Source organism: Spea bombifrons, chromosome 5, assembly GCF_027358695.1.
Source record: "Spea bombifrons isolate aSpeBom1 chromosome 5, aSpeBom1.2.pri, whole genome shotgun sequence".
NCBI lineage: Eukaryota > Metazoa > Chordata > Amphibia > Anura > Pelobatidae > Spea > Spea bombifrons.
The window spans coordinates 419,496-438,733 of record NC_071091.1 but is presented as its reverse complement, the minus strand read 5'-3'; the positions used below and the strand labels follow the sequence as shown (position 1 = coordinate 438,733).

The 19,238-nt window shown below is 53.3% G+C and overlaps 2 protein-coding genes across 2 annotated transcripts; one reads left to right on the top strand and one right to left on the bottom strand.

Moving 5' to 3' along the window:
- The first annotated feature begins 2,557 nt into the window (after positions 1–2,557).
- On the top strand, positions 2,558–6,907 carry LOC128496443 (zinc finger protein 282-like). Its single transcript, XM_053466076.1, has 5 exons — positions 2,558–2,572; positions 3,593–3,719; positions 3,908–3,994; positions 4,440–4,517; positions 6,266–6,907. Exons 1-5 carry the CDS (start codon positions 2,561–2,563, stop codon positions 6,796–6,798), a joined length of 837 nt encoding a protein of 278 aa, XP_053322051.1. The 5' UTR covers positions 2,558–2,560; the 3' UTR covers positions 6,799–6,907.
- A 977-nt stretch (positions 6,908–7,884) lies between these two features.
- LOC128496792 (zinc finger protein 250-like) lies at positions 7,885–12,068 on the bottom strand. The gene is made up of 4 exons (XM_053466587.1): positions 11,813–12,068; positions 11,042–11,151; positions 10,735–10,854; positions 7,885–9,944 (listed from the first exon to the last, which is right to left on the bottom strand). Exons 2-4 carry the CDS (start codon positions 11,091–11,093, stop codon positions 7,885–7,887), a joined length of 2,232 nt encoding a protein of 743 aa, XP_053322562.1. The 5' UTR covers positions 11,094–11,151; positions 11,813–12,068.
- Positions 12,069–19,238: the final 7,170 nt, after the last annotated feature.

The following is a 19,238-nucleotide window of genomic DNA, read 5'->3' as shown; positions in this document are numbered from 1 at the left end:
TATGCCATTGGGTCGTTTACCCTCCCCGCAGAGTAACCCGCTATTCCAGCTAACGTGCGGCTCGGACTCTCCGTGACGTCATTCGGGCCCTTACTCCGGTGTCCGAGCGAACGGCTGGCGTGCCCGCTCAGACGGTGCGGGGGCCGTAGCCTTATAACCATGCCGTTAAGTCACCGTTGCGGTTGGCATCGGACCCCCTAAAGTTAGCATGTGGGGGGCTCCTCGCCGCTCACAGGGACGTTTAACCTCTTAAAACGCTTTCATTAAGTTCTGTCCCTTTAAGAAGGCTTTTATGGCCCCACCCAGTTCCCGCCTCTATTCACGCCCCCCTCCCCACCGGGCACAGGTATAAAGAAGAGTAAAAACGAAGCCGGGAGCTGAGCCTGCAGCCGATGCGCGGTACAACGGGGGCGCCCCGCCAATCTCCATTTACAGAGCCTTTCGGCCCAAAAAAGTGCATTCGGTCAATTCGAAAACACAAATTATTATCAATAGTGATTTATTATTACCGCCAATAATTTACTTATTATTACCATCCATATTATTATTATTATTACCATCCATATTATTATTACTGGCCATATCGTTATTATTATTATTACCATCCGCATTATTATTACCATCCGTATTATTATTACCATCCATATTATTATTACCATCCATATTATTATTATTACCATCCATATTATTATTATTATTACCATCCATATTATTATTATTACCATCCATATTATTATTACCATCCATATTATTATTATTATTACCATCCATATTATTATTACCATCCATATTATTATTATTATTACCATCCATATTATTATTACCGGCCATATCGTTATTATTATTACCATCCATATTATTATTACCATCCATATTATTATTATTATTACCATCCATATTATTATTACCATCCATATTATTATTATTATTACCATCCATATTATTATTACCATCTATATTATTATTATTATTACCATCCATATTATTATTACCGGCCATATCGTTATTATTATTACCATCCATATTATTATTACCATCCATATTATTATTATTATTACCATCCATATTATTATTACCATCCATATTATTATTATTATTACCATCCATATTATTATTACCATCCATATTATTATTATTATTACCATCCATATTATTATTACCGGCCATATCGTTATTATTATTACCATCCATATTATTATTACCATCCATATTATTATTACCATCCATATTATTATTATTATTACCATCCATATTATTATTACCATCCATATTATTATTATTATTACCATCCATATTATTATTATTATTACCATCCGCATTATTATTACCATCCGTATTATTATTATTATTACCATCCATATTATTATTACCATCCATATTATTATTATTATTACCATCCATATTATTATTACCATCCATATTATTATTATTATTACCGGCCATATCGTTATTATTATTATTACCATCCATATTATTATTACCGGCCATATCGTTATTATTATTACCATCCATATTATTATTATTATTACCATCCATATTATTATTACCATCCATATTATTATTATTATTACCATCCATATTATTATTACCATCCATATTATTATTATTATTACCATCCATATTATTATTACCATCCATATTATTATTATTATTACCATCCATATTATTATTATTATTACCATCCATATTATTATTACCATCCATATTATTATTATTATTACCATCCATTACCGGCCATATCGTTATTATTATTACCATCCATATTATTATTATTATTACCATCCATATTATTATTATTATTACCATCCATATTATTATTACCATCCATATTATTATTATTATTACCGGCCATATCGTTATTATTATTATTACCATCCGTATTATTATTACCATCCATATTATTATTATTATTACCATCCATATTATTATTACCATCCATTACCGGCCATATCGTTATTGGGTTATTGCTTAATATGGATATACTTTCCTTATGGCTATTGATTTATTAATAAAGCCCCCACCTCCCTTAATATTATTATTATTAGATTATTAATAAAGCCCCCACCTCCCTTAATATTATTGGATTATTGATAAAGCCCCACTCTCTTATTATTAGATTATTGATAAAGCCCCCACCTCCCTTAATATTATTATTAGATTATAAATAAAGCCCCCACCTCCCTTAATATTATTATTAGATTATAGATAAAGCCCCCACCTCCCTTAATATTATTATTACATTATAGATAAAGCCCCCACCCCCGTTTACTGTTATTGCTGGAGTAATAATACCCATCCCTTCATTACTCTGTAGTTATCGCTCCTGATTTAACCTCTGACTACAACTCCCAGCAGGCAGTGCGGTCGCGCGTGACATCCGTTTCCGATGTGAAGGCCGCGGGGACTGCTGGGAGTTCCGTGCAACGGAAGTTGGTCAGTAGAAGGAGCGGGACTCCCAATCCTAGCATGCTTAGTGGCTGCTACTCGCACTGTGAATGCGCCCAGGGACCCCCAAAGTGATCCCCCGCCTGGGGCAGTGACTGGGGGCAAAGGGGGCAGAATGGCTTCTGTGGTGAGATATGGAAGGCAGTACGGGGGGGGGGGTAAAGCTAAAAGGGGCAGTATGAGTGCTGGGGTATTTGTATAGAGGTGAGATAGCGGCGGGGGGGGGTGTGTGATATAAGTGCTGGGGTAACTGCTCTGTTTATGTAGGTACCTAAAGGGGGGGGGGGACATACATGTTAAGTGTCCAAAGAATGAGTGTTTAGGGGCAGGGGTGGCACATTCAGGCTTCTTCCGGGGCAAAGTCGGTACGTTAGTGTCTGGCTCAGTGTATAGTGATGGGAGTTATGCTGCACTACCGTCAATGTCTGGCTCCGCGTATAGTGATGGGAGTTATGCTGCACTACCGTCAATGTCTGGCTCTGTGTATAGTGATGGGAGTTATGCTGCACTACCGTCAATGTCTGGCTCCGTGTATAGTGATGGGAGTTATGCTGCACTACCGTCAATGTCTGGCTCCGTGTATAGTGATGGGAGTCATGCTGCACTACCGTCAATGTCTGGCTCCGTGTATAGTGATGGGAGTTATGCTGCACTACCGTCAATGTCTGGCTCCGTGTATAGTGATGGGAGTTATGCTGCACCATATCTGTTCAGTAAATGTTATTTATTTAAACTTATTTATTTTATTTATAAGTTAAGTTTTTTCAGATTCCTGTTTTTTCCGGCTGACGAGCACAAATTCGTGAAAGAAATATTCCTGCCAACATTGCATTTTTGTGTGTGGGGGGCACATAAAGGATCTGCCACGGGTACGGCCCTGGGGTCAGAACATTGTCCTGTTTATGGGGGGGTAGAGCTCTGGCCCATTTATTTGGGGTTGGGGCAGGCCCGGCTGTGGAGGGGTAAAGCGGCTTCATGGAAGGGGGCAGTACGGATCACGTTGGTGGGGGCAGAATGTTACCCCGTTTAAAGGGACAGAGTATTGCCCTGTTTGCATTGCAGACCGCCCCGCCGCTGCCACGGATGTGTCCCGGGATTAACCCCGTGTGCCTGGATCCCGTGTTTTACCCCGTGACGTGCGTTTCAGGTGTTGCTCACGTTTGACGACGTTGCCGTTTATTTCACCCAAGAAGAGTGGCGGAGTCTGGAGGAATGGCAGAAGGAGCTCTATAAACGCGTGATGGTGGACAATTACCGGACGCTGCTCTCTCTGGGTGGGTGACACGTTTCCATGGAAACCACCAAAACCACGGAGACGACTCAGACCTTAATCAGCCGTTGGTCTCGTCTTAGATTCAGGAGCCGTATGTCTGTCCCGTGCATGTTTATCACCCTCACTGTCTACAATCATGTTTTGGGTGCATTCTCGGTAACATTTATTCATCTTATTTCCCCCAAACAGGTAAAAACGAGCGCCTGGCGGAATTCTCCAAAGGGCTCAATCCGCGGAGCTCCGCCCAGCGGGGGTATTCAGACAATTCATTGGAGGGTAAGAGATTTACCCCTCTGCACAGGCTGGCCCAGTGATGGCTTTAATGGCTGGGAGGGCACTTGGTGTGGGACAGCGTTTGGGGAGGAGGAAAGGTGGTGGGGGGTATAATGATGGGTAGGGGGAGAGAGGGGTAAAATGATGGCGAGAGGAGGGTATAATAATGGGTATTATAATAAGGGGAGTAAGGAGAATAATGGGGGTGGGGGTATAATGATGGGTGGAGAGTAATAATGATGGGGGAGGGGGGTATAATGATGGGGATTATAATAAGGGGAATAATGGGGGTGGGGGTATAATAATGGTTGGGGGGGTATAATGAGTGGGTATAATGATGGGGGCAGGGGGATATAATGGTTGGTGGGCGGCAGAGGGGGATGTAATGACGGGTATAATAATGGTTGGGGGGGTATAATGATAACGAGAACACTTTGTTTGATTTCAGGGGTCCCCCTAGTGATTGCGCGAATTCTGAGTGGGGAGGAGCCGTGGGTCAGAGGTCGCCGGGAGATCCCACACAAAAGTATGTTTTATAATTATTCAGAGGACGTCTACCCCCAATGCACCATTTACTAAGCGGGGCGGGGCGAAACGCTGCTTACCTTAACACGCGGGTCTGACCCGAATGGCCCCGGGGCCGGCTGTGGGGGTCAGAGTTTCACCAGTAGCTGCTCGTCTGTAACCCCGGAATCTCTACAGACTGCTTCCTTCAGATATATTTTTTTGTGGTTGATGGTGTTTTACAGCCCTCCCCCCCCTCACCACCACTCTCTCTCTCTCCCCCCCTCACCACCACTCTCTCTCTCTCCCCCCCTCACCACCACTCTCTCTCTCTCCCCCCCCCTCACCACCACTCTCTCTCTCTCCCCCCCTCACCACCACTCTCTCTCTCTCCCCCTCACCACCACTCTCTCTCTCCCCCTCACCACCACTCTCTCTCTCCCCCCCCCACCACCACTCTCTCTCTCCCCCCCCACCACCACTCTCTCTCTCCCCCCCACCACCTCTCTCTCCCCCCCACCACCACTCTCTCTCTCCCCCCCACCACCACTCTCTCTCTCCCCCCCACCACCACTCTCTCTCTCCCCCCCACCACCACTCTCTTCCCCCCACACCACCACCACCACTCTCCTCCCCCCCACCACCACACCACTCTCTCTCTCCTCCCCCCCACCACTCTCTCTCCTCCCCCCCACCACTCTCTCTCTCCTCCCCCCCCACCACTCTCTCTCTCCTCCCCCCCACCACTCTCTCTCCTCGCCCCCACCACTCTCTCTCTCCTCGCCCCCACCACTCTCTCTCTCCTCCCCCCCACCACTCTCTCTCTCCTCCCCCCACCACTCTCTCTCCTCCCCCCCACCACTCTCTCTCTCCTCCCCCCCACCACTCTCTCTCTCCTCCCCCCCCACCACACTCTCTCTCCTCCCCACCACCACTCTCTCTCTCTCTCCCCCCCACCACCGCCCTCTCTCTCTCTCCCCCCACCACCACCGCCCTCTCTCTCTCCCCACCACCACCGCCCCCTCTCTCTCACCACCACCACCGCCCTCTCGCCCTCTCCCCCCACCGCCGCCCTCTCGCTCTCCCCCCCACCACCACTACTACCACTCTCTCTCCTCCCATCACCACCCTCTCTCTCCTCCCACCACCACCCTCTCTCTCCTCCCACCACCACCCTCTCTCTCCTCCCACCACCACCCTCTCTCTCCCACCACCACCACCCTCTCTCTCCCACCACCACCACCCTCTCTCTCCCACCACCACCACCCTCTCTCTCCCACCACCACCACCCTCTCTCTCCCACCACCACCATCTCCCCCCCCACACCACCCTCTCTCTCCCCCCCCACCACCACCCTCTCTCTCCCCCCCCACCACCCTCTCTCCCCCCCCACCACCCTCTCTCTCCCCCCCCACCACCCTCTCTCTCCCCCCCCACCACCACCCTCTCTCCCCCCCCCCACCACCACCCTCTCTCCCCCCCCCCCCCACCCTCTCTCTCCCCCCCCACCACCCTCTCTCTCTCCCCCCCCCACCACCCTCTCTCTCTCCCCCCACCACCACCCTCTCTCCCCCCCCCACCACCACCCTCTCTCGCCCCCCCACCACCACCCTCTCTCTCTCCCCCCCCCACCACCACCCTCTCTCCCCCCCCCCCCACCACCCTCTCTCTCCCCCCCCACCACCACCCTCTCTCTCCCCCCCACCACCACTACCACCCTCTCTCTCCCCCCTCCCCTTCTGGTGACCTATCTTTCTTTGCGTTTTTTAGATCCAACAAATGGCGCAGAAAACTTGCATTCGGTGGATTCTTTAAATATGAAGGGTCCGCTGTCGGGGAGGGGCTTGCTGTCCTTCAGGGAGGAGTCTAACTCCAGTGACCTCCCATCCGATCCCACACCCGATCCCACACTTGACATACGCGGGGTCCTCAGACACCTGCAGGTGGAAGTGGCCGAGGAGATTCAGAGCGTGCGCGGCGGGATCCGAGACAGAGCGAGCGCCATTCAGACTGCGTTATCGTCATTATCCTCTGAGATTAGTGCTCTGGGGAATGTGCTGCAGGCTCTGCTCGCCCTCGTTCCAGCTAAGCAAATGATGGGCGTCCCCATCACGCCCCCCCAAACACCGCCTGCCCCCTGCCCCCATCACCCCGCCGCCGCCCAGGAGGAGGGGCGGTGCCATCCCCCCGCCGCCGCCCAGCAGGAGGGGCGGTGCCATCACCCCGCCGCCGCCCAGCAGGAGGGGCGGTGCCATCACCCCGCCGCCGCCCAGCAGGCCCTAACGACGCCGCCAGGTCGCTGAGCAGGTCGTAGCACAGAACTCTCTGGTATGAGGTCATCACGGGGCACAAGTTGGTGCGGATATTTTTTGTCTTGGTAAAATATTTTAATAAAAATGACCATTTCTGGTGTATTTTGTGTTTGACCCTCCAGATTACGCCTGCAGAAGCCTCCTTCCTCCGGCCCCCTCGGTCTCCTTTTGATACGAGAATGTGTAGCTCTGCTATCTCTTTTGGGGGGTTTGGCACAGGGCCCCAGGTGGTCTACCGCCGGCCCCCAGGCTGATTGATCTGTGTGTTAGGGACTGGACTTCGTTCGCAGTAGCCGCAGCTGGAGGCGGCTCAGCCGATAGGCAAGGGACCGGCCAACCGGTTCGCAGGATGATTGCGGTTACCGCGGGGAGGGGGGTTCGGATGTGCGTGGGGGGGTTAAGGATGCGCAGACAGACTAACGTGTGAGCTGTTGCTGCAGCGGAAACATGCGCAGAGTAGATTCTCACACATTAGCGGCAGCTTCACGGGACATGCGCCAAGAGAGCATGCGCAGGGGGAGCCATGAATCCCACCTCCGGCTGCTGCCTAACGATGTTGGGAGTTGTAGTTCCTAACCCACTGTTCACGCCGACCACACTCACAACGCACAGGCGTTTCTATTAGAAATAAATATTTTTTAATTCCTCAAAGTATAATTTAACCATTTCACAGGTTTCTGTCTCAAAATAAGGCAGCACAGTCCAGGCTGATCGTGCCCCGGGGGAGCAGCCGGCCGGCGGCACAGACCTCACTCACCTGCGCGGCTCCAGCCTGCACTCCTCTCAGGCACCGACTGATAACATGCGCGACTATTTCAGAATTGTTTTTCAGCTGCAGAACTAAATATTCAATTTTTTTCTTCTTCCAAGAGTCCAATTTAAAAAAATATTTGAAATGTAATATTTGAAAAAAAATGCTGTTTTTGAGAACACAGGATGCCCCGCGACCTCTCGCCCCCTTAATGCCCTGCGACCTCGTGTTATTAAGTCATAGCCCAGAAGTGGTGAGGCCATCAGACCGGGCTGCTGCCGCCGGCGGTTAGATGCGGGATCTAATTTGTTTTGGGATAAGACATCTCAGTTCCGAGGCTCAGATTTGAGTCCGAGCGCCCGGCCCGGGTTCCCGGTGCCAGACTCTGGCGTGGTCTCGGCGGCCGGCAGCTTCTTCTCGTGCGATTGCTGGTGCTTAACGAGCGTGGAGCTGCGGCTGAACTTTTTGCCGCAGCTGGAGCAGGCGTAGGGCTTCTCTCCGCTGTGGATGCGCAGGTGGATGGTGAGGTGCGAGTGCTGCACGAAGTTCTTGCCGCACACGGCGCAGCCGTACGGCTTCTCGTTGGTGTGGATCCTGGTGTGTGTCATTAGGTAGGTGCTTCGGCTGAAGCGCTTCCCGCACTCGCCGCAGGCGTACGGCTTCTCCCCCGTGTGCGACCGCAGGTGGTTGTTGTAGTCGGAGCTCTGGATGAAGCTCTTTCCGCACTGCGAGCAGGAATAGGGCTTTTCGCCGGTGTGGATCCTTTGGTGACGGAGAAACGCCGACCGGCAGGGGCAGCTCTTGCCGCAGTAGTTGCAGACGTAGGCCGATTTCGGTTTTCCCTGCAGGGGGTCGAGGGTTCCGGTGACGTCGGCGCTGCCGGGTCCCCGGAAGCTCGGGGTCCCTCTCACGCTTGTTTTGTTGGCTTCGGCGCAGTTACTGTCGGCGTCTTGGCGCGGCGGACGCGCTTCCTCCGCCCCACGGATATCCTTCTCAGCCGCTTCACGTCCGGAGGGTGAAGTGGGGGTCTCGGCGCTCTCACTCACACTCTCAGGACACTCCTTTCTAGGACCGTCCATCATCCCCACCGGACTCGAACCGCGGTCGCCAGGACGGCTGGATGTCTTTTGGCTCCTGGGACTCTCGTCCGGCTTCTGAGGCTTCTTCTTCCACAGACACTTCCTTTTGTGGGCTACGAGGCCGGCGTTCTGGCACTTCTCGTAGACGAGGTACTTTCCCAGGGTAGTGCGTATGGGTTTGCGGGCGATCTTCTCGCCCTTGAAGCGTCTGCCGCCGCCCTCTGCTTGCTGAAGATACTCGGGTTCTTCGTCGGCCTCGGTTTTCACCCCCTGTATGCTGAGACTGGCGGGGCGGGCTTCCTTCTCGCCGATCAGCGCCCCCCACGCGGGAGGGTTGTTCTGCGTGAAGTTGCACTGGACGTGTTCCTCGTTCTTTTGCTTGTAGACGTGGAAGGTTTTCCTCCTGTGGGATTTCTTGTGTTTGACCAGAGTGGAGCTTCGGCTGAAGCAGTTTCCGCACTCAATGCAGATGTAGGGCTTCTCCCCGCTGTGGATCCGGAGATGCAGCGCCAGGTGGGAATGCTGCACGAAGCTTTTGCCGCACACCGTGCACAGGTACGGCTTCTCCTTGGTGTGCGTTCTGGTGTGAGTGACGAGGTAGGTGCTGCGGCTGAAGTTCTTGCCGCACTCGGGGCAGGAGTACGGCTTTTCGCCGGTGTGCGACCTCACGTGATTGTTATAATCCGAGCTCTGGATAAAGCTCTTGCCGCACTCGGTGCAGTGGTACGGCTTCTCCCCCGTGTGGATCCGCTGGTGCCGGACGAACGCGGAGCGGCACGGACAGCTCTTCCCACAGTAAGAACAAATATACGTTTTTGCTGCCGACTTCCCCTTATGAGCTGCGTCCCCATCGATAACGGAGAGCTGGCCAGCCTCGCTCCCCAAGATCCCCTGTAAGTCCAGCTGCTTGTCCAGATAGCGGGCCGAAGCGGCTGCCGCGTCTGCGTTACACTCGGCGGTCCCGTCCGGTTTGGCGGAGAGCGGCGGGGTTTCTGTCCCGGCGTCTGCACCGGCGTCACTCTTGTCCGTATGGACAGGCTCCGGCATGGCAAAGCTTTCCGAGGTCTCGCTAGCCAGGCTCCGGAGATGCGCGATGATGCTGGAGATGTCGCTGGGACTCTGTTCCGACTGGACCACCTTTTCTGGAGAGCTCCTGGACAGGGTGATCTGAAGGGTGCTGGGGCCGCACGCCGGCCAGCTGGGCTCTCTGGGATAGCAGGACGACAGCTCGCTGTTTATCAGCTGGAGCTCCTGGGCCATGGAACGGACTGGAGCAAGAGTCTGAGTGGAGCTCACCGCGGGGCCACCTGTGGACAAGAGAAGACACTCAACCTCCAGATAAAGAGTTAATGTCACTTCTGAAATACCGGCTCTGGGCACCTATAGGGTCCGGACTCCAGCAACCAATCGCAGGGAGCGTTACGAAGCTAAGAAGATTATTTAACGCTTTAACGTCCCCCCCGACATCTCTTCCTCGTATCAGATTAAAAATGATTTTCCGTTTCCCTTTGTACCCCAGGTGTAGTTTTTGCCCCCTGATGTTTATAATCTAATGAAGCCATTTGTTATCTGAGCCCCGATCTACTAGACAAACGCCCTCCTTATCATACTGCCTGAGGGAAATATAGAAGGGCTCGGTCTTAATCATCGAGTCGGACACTCTGACTAATGGACTAAAGGACTTTATTAGCATTACCATAAAGCATCTGGGGTACATTAGCTTATGTGGGGGTGGGGGGGTACATTGGCGAATGTGGTGCGGGGGGGGTGACAGTACACGGCGCAAGGAGGTTTTATTACGGTACATGGGGGGGGTTACTTTTCCCATGTAAGGTGCCGGGGGGGGTACTATTCTCATATATATCGCGGGGGGGATTAATATTAACGTATACTGCGCCGGGGGGGGGGGGGTTATATTACTTTTTACAGCCTGGAGGGAATTCTACTGCATACAGCCCCAGGGGGTATTACTGCATACAGTGCTGGGGTATATTTTTAGTTTATTTAACCTCACACCAACCCCCGCCATTCCCATCACCCTCCCCGGGAATCCGTTTAATGCTTTATTCCCCGTGGCGTGTTACACGGAGAACTTACCACAAAGGCCGCTTGCCACGACTCCGCCCTTCGCGACTGCCGGCTCCGCCCCTGGACACGGCTCCGCTCCGCGCTCCAGCATCGACACGATGTCAGACTGCACGGCGGGGGTCTCGGCGCCTGCAAACCAAATATCAGAGAGAGCATCGGGAAAACCGGGGCCACCGACGCACGCGGAACGTTTTACACACAGAGGGGCAACAATGTAACCACACCCCACCGATGCCCTAATGCCCCAGTAACGGCTCTACACCCGGTAAACGGAGGGCAAAAAAAACCAATACGCTGCTCAAAAGCACCAGCCTACCAAAAAAGAAGAGGTCGAGGTCGAAGTCTCCGTCATCCCGGCCCTCCGCCATTCTGCTCGGCCCCCGTGTCCACCTGATCCATCAACGTCTCCACATAGCCTTCACAGCACTGATAGGGTTAAACAGAAACAAGCAGATCGGGGTAAACGTACACCTTAGACACCATGGGGTTAAGCATATAAAGCCATAGAGGTCTCTGACCGCCATGGGAACCGTTATCCAATCAGAAGGAAGATGTACTGGTTGCTATGGCAATAAAACAAAAACTCTGCATCCTGCGGCCCTTTAATTAAATATCCATCGCATTCAGTTGGCTTTGCGGTGAGAGGAGGGTGAAATAGCAGCATACGGGGCATTACTCAATACCCCCGCCCCAGCCTTCTGCAGAAGATATACCTCCCCTGCCCCAGTCACACCCCCACCTGTCCCCAGTCACACCCTCTTCTGCCTCAATCACCTCCCATATGTACCCAGTCACACCCTCTTCTGCCCCACTCACCTCTCATATGTCCCCAGTCACCGCCCATATGTCCCCAGTCACACCCTCTTCTGCCCCAATCACCTCCCCATCTGTACCAAGTCACACCCTCTTCTGCCCCAATCATACACCCACCTGCCCCAGTTATACCCCACCTGCCCCCAGCTCCTGCTTCTCCTGCCGCAAACCTCGGTCTTATCCCCACCTTCCCTTGCTCTAATCACCGTCACCATGCGCGAGTCGCACTCCTCCTACCCCTGACCCGGCGCAAACCCCTCCTCGCACCCCACACCTGCGAGAGCCCCGCATCTTGTATCCCCGGTAATCAGACAGCGGTCACGGAGGAGCCGCGCTGCATGCTGGGACTGGAAGTCTTGTTGCTCCAGACACTGATTAACTTCCGGTCATAAGGCCGCCAGCGCGAACTACAACTCCCAGTAGCGCCCACGGTAGCACCGCGTCTCATAGACACAGCAGGCGTCTCTGCGCGTGGGGGTTGCTGGGAGGTGTTGTAGTCCGCGCCTGGGGCCTGCTGGGAGTTGTAGTCCACACTGCCGAAGCTGTTATCAGAAGCAAATCAAAGTCTGGGGCAGTAGGACTCCCACTCCCAACATGCAGAGTGACTCCTCCGCCAGTGCTCCGACTTCCCAGAGATGCAGGTTGTGGACTGAATGGCTGGCGGCAGGGAATGGGGTTAGTGGGGAAGAAACTAGGGGCGGGTACCTATGCACCGGAAGAGGTGGATCCTGAGGCCAGCTTCCGGTGAATGGAGCCTCCCTGTGCAAATCTTATCAAGGTAACACTCAGGTGAAGCATCAGATCTAAGGATGGGGCTGTTGTCTGTGTATTGGGGGCCAGGCTGGGAGTGACGGGGCTGTTGTCTGTGTATTGGGGCAGGCTGGGAGTGATGGGGCTGTTCTCTGTGTATTGGGGACAGGCTGGGAGTGATGGGGACAGGCTGGGAGTGATGGGGGACAGGCTGGGAGTGATGGGGGACAGGCTGGGAGTGATGGGGGACAGGCTGGGAGTGATGGGGGACAGGCTGGGAGTGATGGGGGACAGGCTGGGAGTGATGAGGCTGTTATCTGTGTATTGGGGGCAGGCTGGGAGTGATGGGGGCTGTTCTCTGTGTATTGGGGGGCGGGCTGGGAGTGATGGGGTGCAGGCTGGGAGTAATGGGGGCTGTTTGTTGTGTATTGAGGTGCAGAACAACCTGCACTGATCAGTGGCTTCAGGGGCGGCGCTGACGCTGATTGGAGGGGAGTGCTTCTCCTGTAGGGCATTCAGCTGGAGGTGGCGATCGGGGCAAATGCATAACGGAGGATTCTGCAGAGAACCAAATAAACCTGTAACGGCCCTCTCCCGTATATCTCATATGCATTAAAGCGGATGCGACGGCTGCAGTTAATTCTTAGAGGAATGGGGGAGAGTGCGGCAGCTGCAGTTTAATGTTGGAAGAATGGGGGGGAGCGCGGCGGCCGCGGTTTAATGTTAGAAGAATGGCGGAGAGCGCGGGGGCTGCAGTTTAATGTTAGAAGAATGGGGGAGAGCGCGGTGGCTGCAGTTTAATGTTAGAAGAATGGCGGAGAGCGCGGGGGCTGCAGTTTAATGTTAGAAGAATGGGAGCGCAGCAGCTGCAGTTTAATGTCAGAAGAATGGGGGAGAGCGCGGCGGCTGCAGTTTAATGTTGGAAGAATGGGGGAGAGTGCGGCAGCTGTAGTTTAATGTTGGAAGAATGGGGGAGAGCGTGGCGGCTGCGGGTTAATGTTAGAGGAATGGGGGAGAGCGCGGTGGCTGCAGTTTAATGTCGGAAGAATGGGGGAGAGCGAGGCGGCTGCAGTTTAATGTTAGAAGAATGGGGGAGAGCGTGGTGGCTGCAGTTTAATGTTAGAAGAATGGGGGAGAGCGTGGTGGCTGGAGTTTAATGTTAGAAGAATGGGGGAGAGCGCGGCGACTGCAGTTTAATGTTGGAAGAATGGGGGAGAGCGCGGCGGCTGCAGTTTAATGTTAGAAGAATGGGGGAGAGCGAGTCGGCTGCAGTTTAATGTTAGAAGAATGGGGGAGAGCGCGGCGGCTGCAGTTTAATGTCGGAAGAATGGGGGAGCGTGCTGCGGCTGCAGTTTAATGTTGGAAGAATGGGGGAGAGTGTGGTGGCTGTAGTTTAATGTTATAAGAATGGGGGAGAGCGAGTCGGCTGCAGTTTAATGTTAGTAGAATGGGAGAGAGCGCGGCGGCTGCAGTTTAATATTAGTAGAATGGGGGAGAGCGCGGCGGCCGCGGTTTAATGTTAGAAGAATGGTGGAGAGCGCGGGGGCTGCAGTTTAATGTTAGAGGAATGGGGGAGAGCATGGCGGCTGCAGTTTAATGTTAGAAGAATGGGGGAGAGCTTGGCGGCTGCAGTTTAATGTTAGAAGAATGGGGGAGAGTGCGGCGGCTGCAGTTTAATGTTAGAAGAATGGGGGAGAGTGCGGCGGCTGCGGTTTAATGTTAGAAGAATGGGGGAGAGTGCGGCGGCTGGAGTTTAATTTTGGAAGAATGGGGGAGAGCGAGGAGGCTGCAGTTTAATGTTAGAAGAATGGGGGAGAGCGCAGCGGCTGCAGTTTAATGTTGGAAGAATGGGGGAGAGTGTGGTGGCTGTAGTTTAATGTTATAAGAATGGGGGAGAGCGAGTCGGCTGCAGTTTAATGTTAGTAGAATGGGGGAGAGCGCGGCGGCTGCAGTTTAATGTTAGTAGAATGGGGGAGAGCGCGGCGGCCGCGGTTTAATGTTAGAAGAATGGTGGAGAGCGCGGGGGCTGCAGTTTAATGTTAGAAGAATGGGGGAGAGTGCGGCGGCTGTAGTTTAATGTTGGAAGAATGGGGGAGAGCGTGGCGGCTGCGGGTTAATGTTAGAGGAATGGGGGAGAGCATGGTGGCTGCAGTTTAACGTTAGAAGAATGGGGGAGAGCGCAGAGGCTGCAGTTTAATGTTAGAAGAATGGGGGAGAGCGCGGTGGCTGCAGTTTAATGTTGGAAGAATGGGGGAGAGCGTGGCGGCTGCAGTTTAATGTTAGAAGAATGGGGGAGAGCGTGGCGGCTGCAGTTTAATGTTAGAAGAATGGGGGAGAGCGTGGCGGCTGCAGTTTAATGTTAGAAGAATGGGGGAGAGTGCGGCGGCTGCAGTTTAATGTTAGAAGAATGGGGGAGAGTGCGGCGGCTGCAGTTTAACGTTAGAAGAATGGGGGAGAGTGCGGCGGCTGGAGTTTAAAGTTGGAAGAATGGGGGAGAGCGAGGAGGCTGCAGTTTAATGTTAGAGGAATGGGGGAGAGCGCGGCGGCTGCAGTTTAATGTTAGAAGAATGGGGGAGAGCGCAGCGGCTGCAGTTTAATGTTGGAAGAATGGGGGAGAGTGTGGTGGCTGTAGTTTAATGTTATAAGAATGGGGGAGAGCGAGTCGGCTGCAGTTTAATGTTAGTAGAATGGGAGAGAGCGCGGTGGCTGCAGTTTAAGGTTAGTAGAATGGGGGAGAGCGCGGCGGCCGCGGTTTAATGTTAAAAGATTGGTGGAGAGCGCGGGGGCTGCAGTTTAATGTTAGAAGAATGGGGGAGAGCGCGGTGGCTGCAGTTTAATGTTGGAAGAATGGGGGAGAGCGTGGCGGCTGCAGTTTAATATTAGAAGAATGGGGGAGAGTGCGGCGGCTGCAGTTTAATGTTAGAAGAATGGGGGAGAGCGCGGTGGCTGGAGTTTAATGTTGGAAGAATGGGGGAGAGCGTGGTGGCTGGAGTTTAATGTTAGAAGAATGGGGGAGAGCGTGGTGGCTGGAGTTTAATGTCGGAAGAATGGGGGAGAGCGCGGCGGCTGCAGTTTAATGTTGGAAGAATGGGGGAGAGTGTGGCGGCTGTAGTTTAATGTCGGAAGAATGGGGGAGAGCGCGGCGGCTGCAGTTTAATGTTAGAAGAATGGGGGAGAGCGCGGCGGCTGCAGTTTAATGTCGGAAGAATGGGGGAGAGCGCGGCGGCTGCAGTTTAATGTTAGAAGAATGGGGGAGAGCGCGGCGCCTGCAGTTTAATGTCGGAAGAATGGTGGAGAGCGCGGCGGCTGCAGTTTAATGTTAGAAGAATGGGGGAGAGCGCGGCGGCTGCAGTTTAATGTCGGAAGAATGGGGGAGAGCGCGGCGGCTGCAGTTTAATGTTAGAAGAATGGGGGAGAGCGCGGCGGCTGCAGTTTAATGTCGGAAGAATGGGGGAGAGCGCGGCGGCTGCGGTTTAATGTTAGAGGAATGGGGGAGAGCGCGGCAGCTGCAGTTTAATGTCGGAAGAATGGGGGAGAGCGCGGCGGCTGCAGTTTAATGTTAGAAGAATGGGGGAGAGCGCGGCGGGTGCAGTGTAATGTTAGAAGAATGGGGGAGAGCGCGGCGGGTGCAGTTTTATGTTAGAGGAATGGGGGAGAGCGCGGCAGCTGCAGTTTAATGTCGGAAGAATGGAGGAGAGCGCGGCGGCTGCAGTTTAATGTTAGAAGAATGGGGGAGAGCGCGGCGGGTGCAGTGTAATGTTAGAAGAATGGGGGAGAGCGCGGCGGGTGCAGTTTAATGTTAGAGGAATGGGGGAGAGCGCGGCGGGTGCAGTTTAATGTTAGACGAATGGGGGAGAGCGCAACGGTTGCAGTTTAATGTTAGAAGAATGGGGGAGAGCGCGGCGGCTGCAGTTTAATGTTAGAAGAATGGGGGAGAGCTCGGCGACTGCAGTTTAATGTTAGAAGAATGGGGGAGAGCGCGGCGGCTGCAGTTTAATGTTAGAAGAATGGGGGAGAGCGCGGCGGCTGCAGTTTAATGTTAGAAGAATGGGGGAGAGCGCGGCGGGTGCAGTTTAATGTTAGAAGAATGGGGGATAGCGCGGCGGGTGCAGTTTAATGTTAGAGGAATGGGGGAGAGCGCGGCGGCTGCAGTTTAATGTTAGAAGAATGGGGGAGAGCGTGGCGGCTGCAGTTTAATGTTAGAAGAATGGGGGAGAGCGCGGCGGCTGCAGTTTAATGTTAGAGGAGTGGGGGAGAGCGCGGCGGGTGCAGTTTAATGTTAGAAGAATGGGGGAGAGCGCGGCGGCTGCAGTTTAATGTTAGTAGAATGGGGGAGAGCGTGGCAGCTGCAGTTTAATGTTAGAAGAAGGGGGAGAGCGCGGCGACTGCAGTTTAATGTTAGGGGAATAGGGGAGAGCGAGGACGCTGCAATTTAATGTTAGAGGAATGGGGGAGAGCGCGGCGGCTGCAGTTTAATGTTAGGGGAATGCGAGAGAGCACGGCGGCTGCAGTTTAATGTTAGAAGATTGGGGGAGAGCGCGGTGGCTGCAGTTTAATGTTAGGGGGATGGGGGAGAGCGCGGTGGCTGCAGTTTAATGTTAGAGGAATGGGGGAGAGCGCGGTGGCTGCAGTTTAATGTTAGAGGAATGGGGGAGAGCGCGAAGGCTCCAGTTTAATGTTAGTGGAATGGGGGAGAGCGCGGCGGCTGCAGTTTAATGTTAGAAGAATGGGGGAGAGCACGGCGGGTGCAGTTTAATGTTAGAGGAATAGGGGAGAGCCCGGCGGCTGCAGTTTAATGTTAGAAGAATGGGGGAGAGCGCGGCGGGTGCAGTTTAATGTTAGAGGAATGGGGGAGAGCGCGGCGGCTGCAGTTTAATGTTAGAAGAATGGGGGAGAGCGTGGCGGCTGCAGTTTAATGTTAGAAGAATGGGGGAGAGCGCGGCGGCGGCAGTTTAATGTTAGAGGAGTGGGGGAGAGCGCGGCGGGTGCAGTTTAATGTTAGAAGAATGGGGTAGAGCGCGGCGGCTGCAGTTTAATGTTAGTAGAATGGGGGAGAGCGTGGCAGCTGCAGTTTAATGTTAGAAGAAGGGGGGAGAGCGCGGCGACTGCAGTTTAATGTTAGGGGAATAGGGGAGAGCGAGGACGCTGCAATTTAATGTTAGAGGAATGGGGGAGAGCGCGGCGGCTGCAGTTTAATGTTAGGGGAATGCGGGAGAGCACGGCGGCTGCAGTTTAATGTTAGAAGATTGGGGGAGAGCGCGGTGGCTGCAGTTTAATGTTAGGGGGATGGGGGAGAGCGCGGTGGCTGCAGTTTAATGTTAGAGGAATGGGGGAGAGCTCGGTGGCTGCAGTTTAATGTTAGAGGAATGGGGGAGAGCGCGAAGGCTCCAGTTTAATGTTAGTGGAATGGGGGAGAGCGCGGCGGCTGCAGTTTAATGTTAGAAGAATGGGGGAGAGCGCGGCGGGTGCAGTTTAATGTTAGAGGAATAGGGGAGAGCCCGGCGGCTGCAGTTTAATGTTAGAAGAATGGGGGAGAGCGCGGCGGGTGCAGTTTAATGTTAGAGGAATGGGGGAGAGCGCGGCGGCTGCAGTTTAATGTTAGAAGAATGGGGGAGAGCGTGGCGGCTGCAGTTTAATGTTAGAAGAATGGGGGAGAGCGCGGCGGCTGCAGTTTAATGTTAGAGGAGTGGGGGAGAGCGCGGCGGGTGCAGTTTAATGTTAGAAGAATGGGGGAGAGCGCGGCGGCTGCAGTTTAATGTTAGTAGAATGGGGGAGAGCGTGGCAGCTGCAGTTTAATGTTAGAAGAAGGGGGGAGAGCGCGGCGACTGCAGTTTAATGTTAGGGGAATAGGGGAGAGCGAGGACGCTGCAATTTAATGTTAGAGGAATGGGGGAGAGCGCGGCGGCTGCAGTTTAATGTTAGGGGAATGCGGGAGAGCACGGCGGCTGCAGTTTAATGTTAGAAGATTGGGGGAGAGCGCGGTGGCTGCAGTTTAATATTAGGGGGATGGGGGAGAGCGCGGTGGCTGCAGTTTAATGTTAGAGGAATGGGGGAGAGCGCGAAGGCTCCAGTTTAATGTTAGTGGAATGGGGGAGAGCGCGGCGGCTGCAGTTTAATGTTAGAAGAATGGGGGAGAGCGCGGCAGGTGCAGTTTAATGTTAGAGGAATAGGGGAGAGCCCGGCGGCTGCAGTTTAATGTTAGAAGAATGGGGGAGAGCGCGGCGGGTGCAGTTTAATGTTAGAGGAATAGGGGAGAGCCCGGCTGCTGCAGTTTAATGTTAGAGGAATGGGGGAGAGCGCGGCGGCTGCAGTTTAATGTTAGAGGAATGGGGGAGAGCGCGGCGGCAGCAGTTTAATGTTAGAAGAATGGGGTAGAGCGCGGCGGCTGCAGTTTAATGTTAGAGGAATGGGGTAGAGCGCGACGGTTGCAGTTTAATGTTAGAAGAATGGGGGAGAGCGCGGCAGCTGCAGTTTAATGTTAGAAGAATGGGGAGAGCGCTGCGGCTGCAGTTTAATGTTGGAAGAATGGGGGAGAGTGCGGCGGCTGCAGTTTAATGTTAGTAGAGTGGGGGAGAGCGCGGCGGCTGCAGTTTAATGTTAGAGGAATGGGGGAGAGCGCGGTGGCTGCGGTTTAATGTTAGAGGAATGGGGGAGAGCGCGGCGGATGCGGTTTAATGTTCGAGGAATGGGGGAGAGCGCGGCGGGTGCAGTTTAATGTTCGAGGAATGGGGGAGAGCGCGGTGGCTGCAGTTTAATGTTGTAAACCTTGGGATTTAAAGGTAAGCAGACAATGGAATGAAGCATCTGGAAGCGAGCAGGGCGCTGGATGTACAGTGAGGGGCATTAGTGGCAGAAGAGGGAGGAGGGTTTGCCTCTTTAACAGATCTGTGGACAGACGTCATCTAGAGTAGTGGAGACAGTGCTGGAAACCCCATCTGCAGAAGGATATT

Bases quoted from the DNA above. Each gene is read 5' to 3' on its own strand.
- LOC128496443 (XM_053466076.1), top strand. The intron at 3,720-3,907 runs GTGGGTGACACG...TCCCCCAAACAG, and splicing joins CCGGACGCTGCTCTCTCTGG to GTAAAAACGAGCGCCTGGCG. The intron at 4,518-6,265 runs GTATGTTTTATA...TGCGTTTTTTAG, and splicing joins CCGGGAGATCCCACACAAAA to ATCCAACAAATGGCGCAGAA.
- LOC128496792 (XM_053466587.1), bottom strand. From the start codon at position 11,093: ATGGCGGAGGGCCGGGATGACGGAGACTTCGACCTCGACCTCTTCTTT. The intron at 10,855-11,041 runs GTAGGCTGGTGC...TTTGGTTTGCAG, and splicing joins CCTCGACCTCTTCTTTTTTG to GCGCCGAGACCCCCGCCGTG. The intron at 9,945-10,734 runs GTAAGTTCTCCG...TCTTGTCCACAG, and splicing joins CGTGGCAAGCGGCCTTTGTG to GTGGCCCCGCGGTGAGCTCC.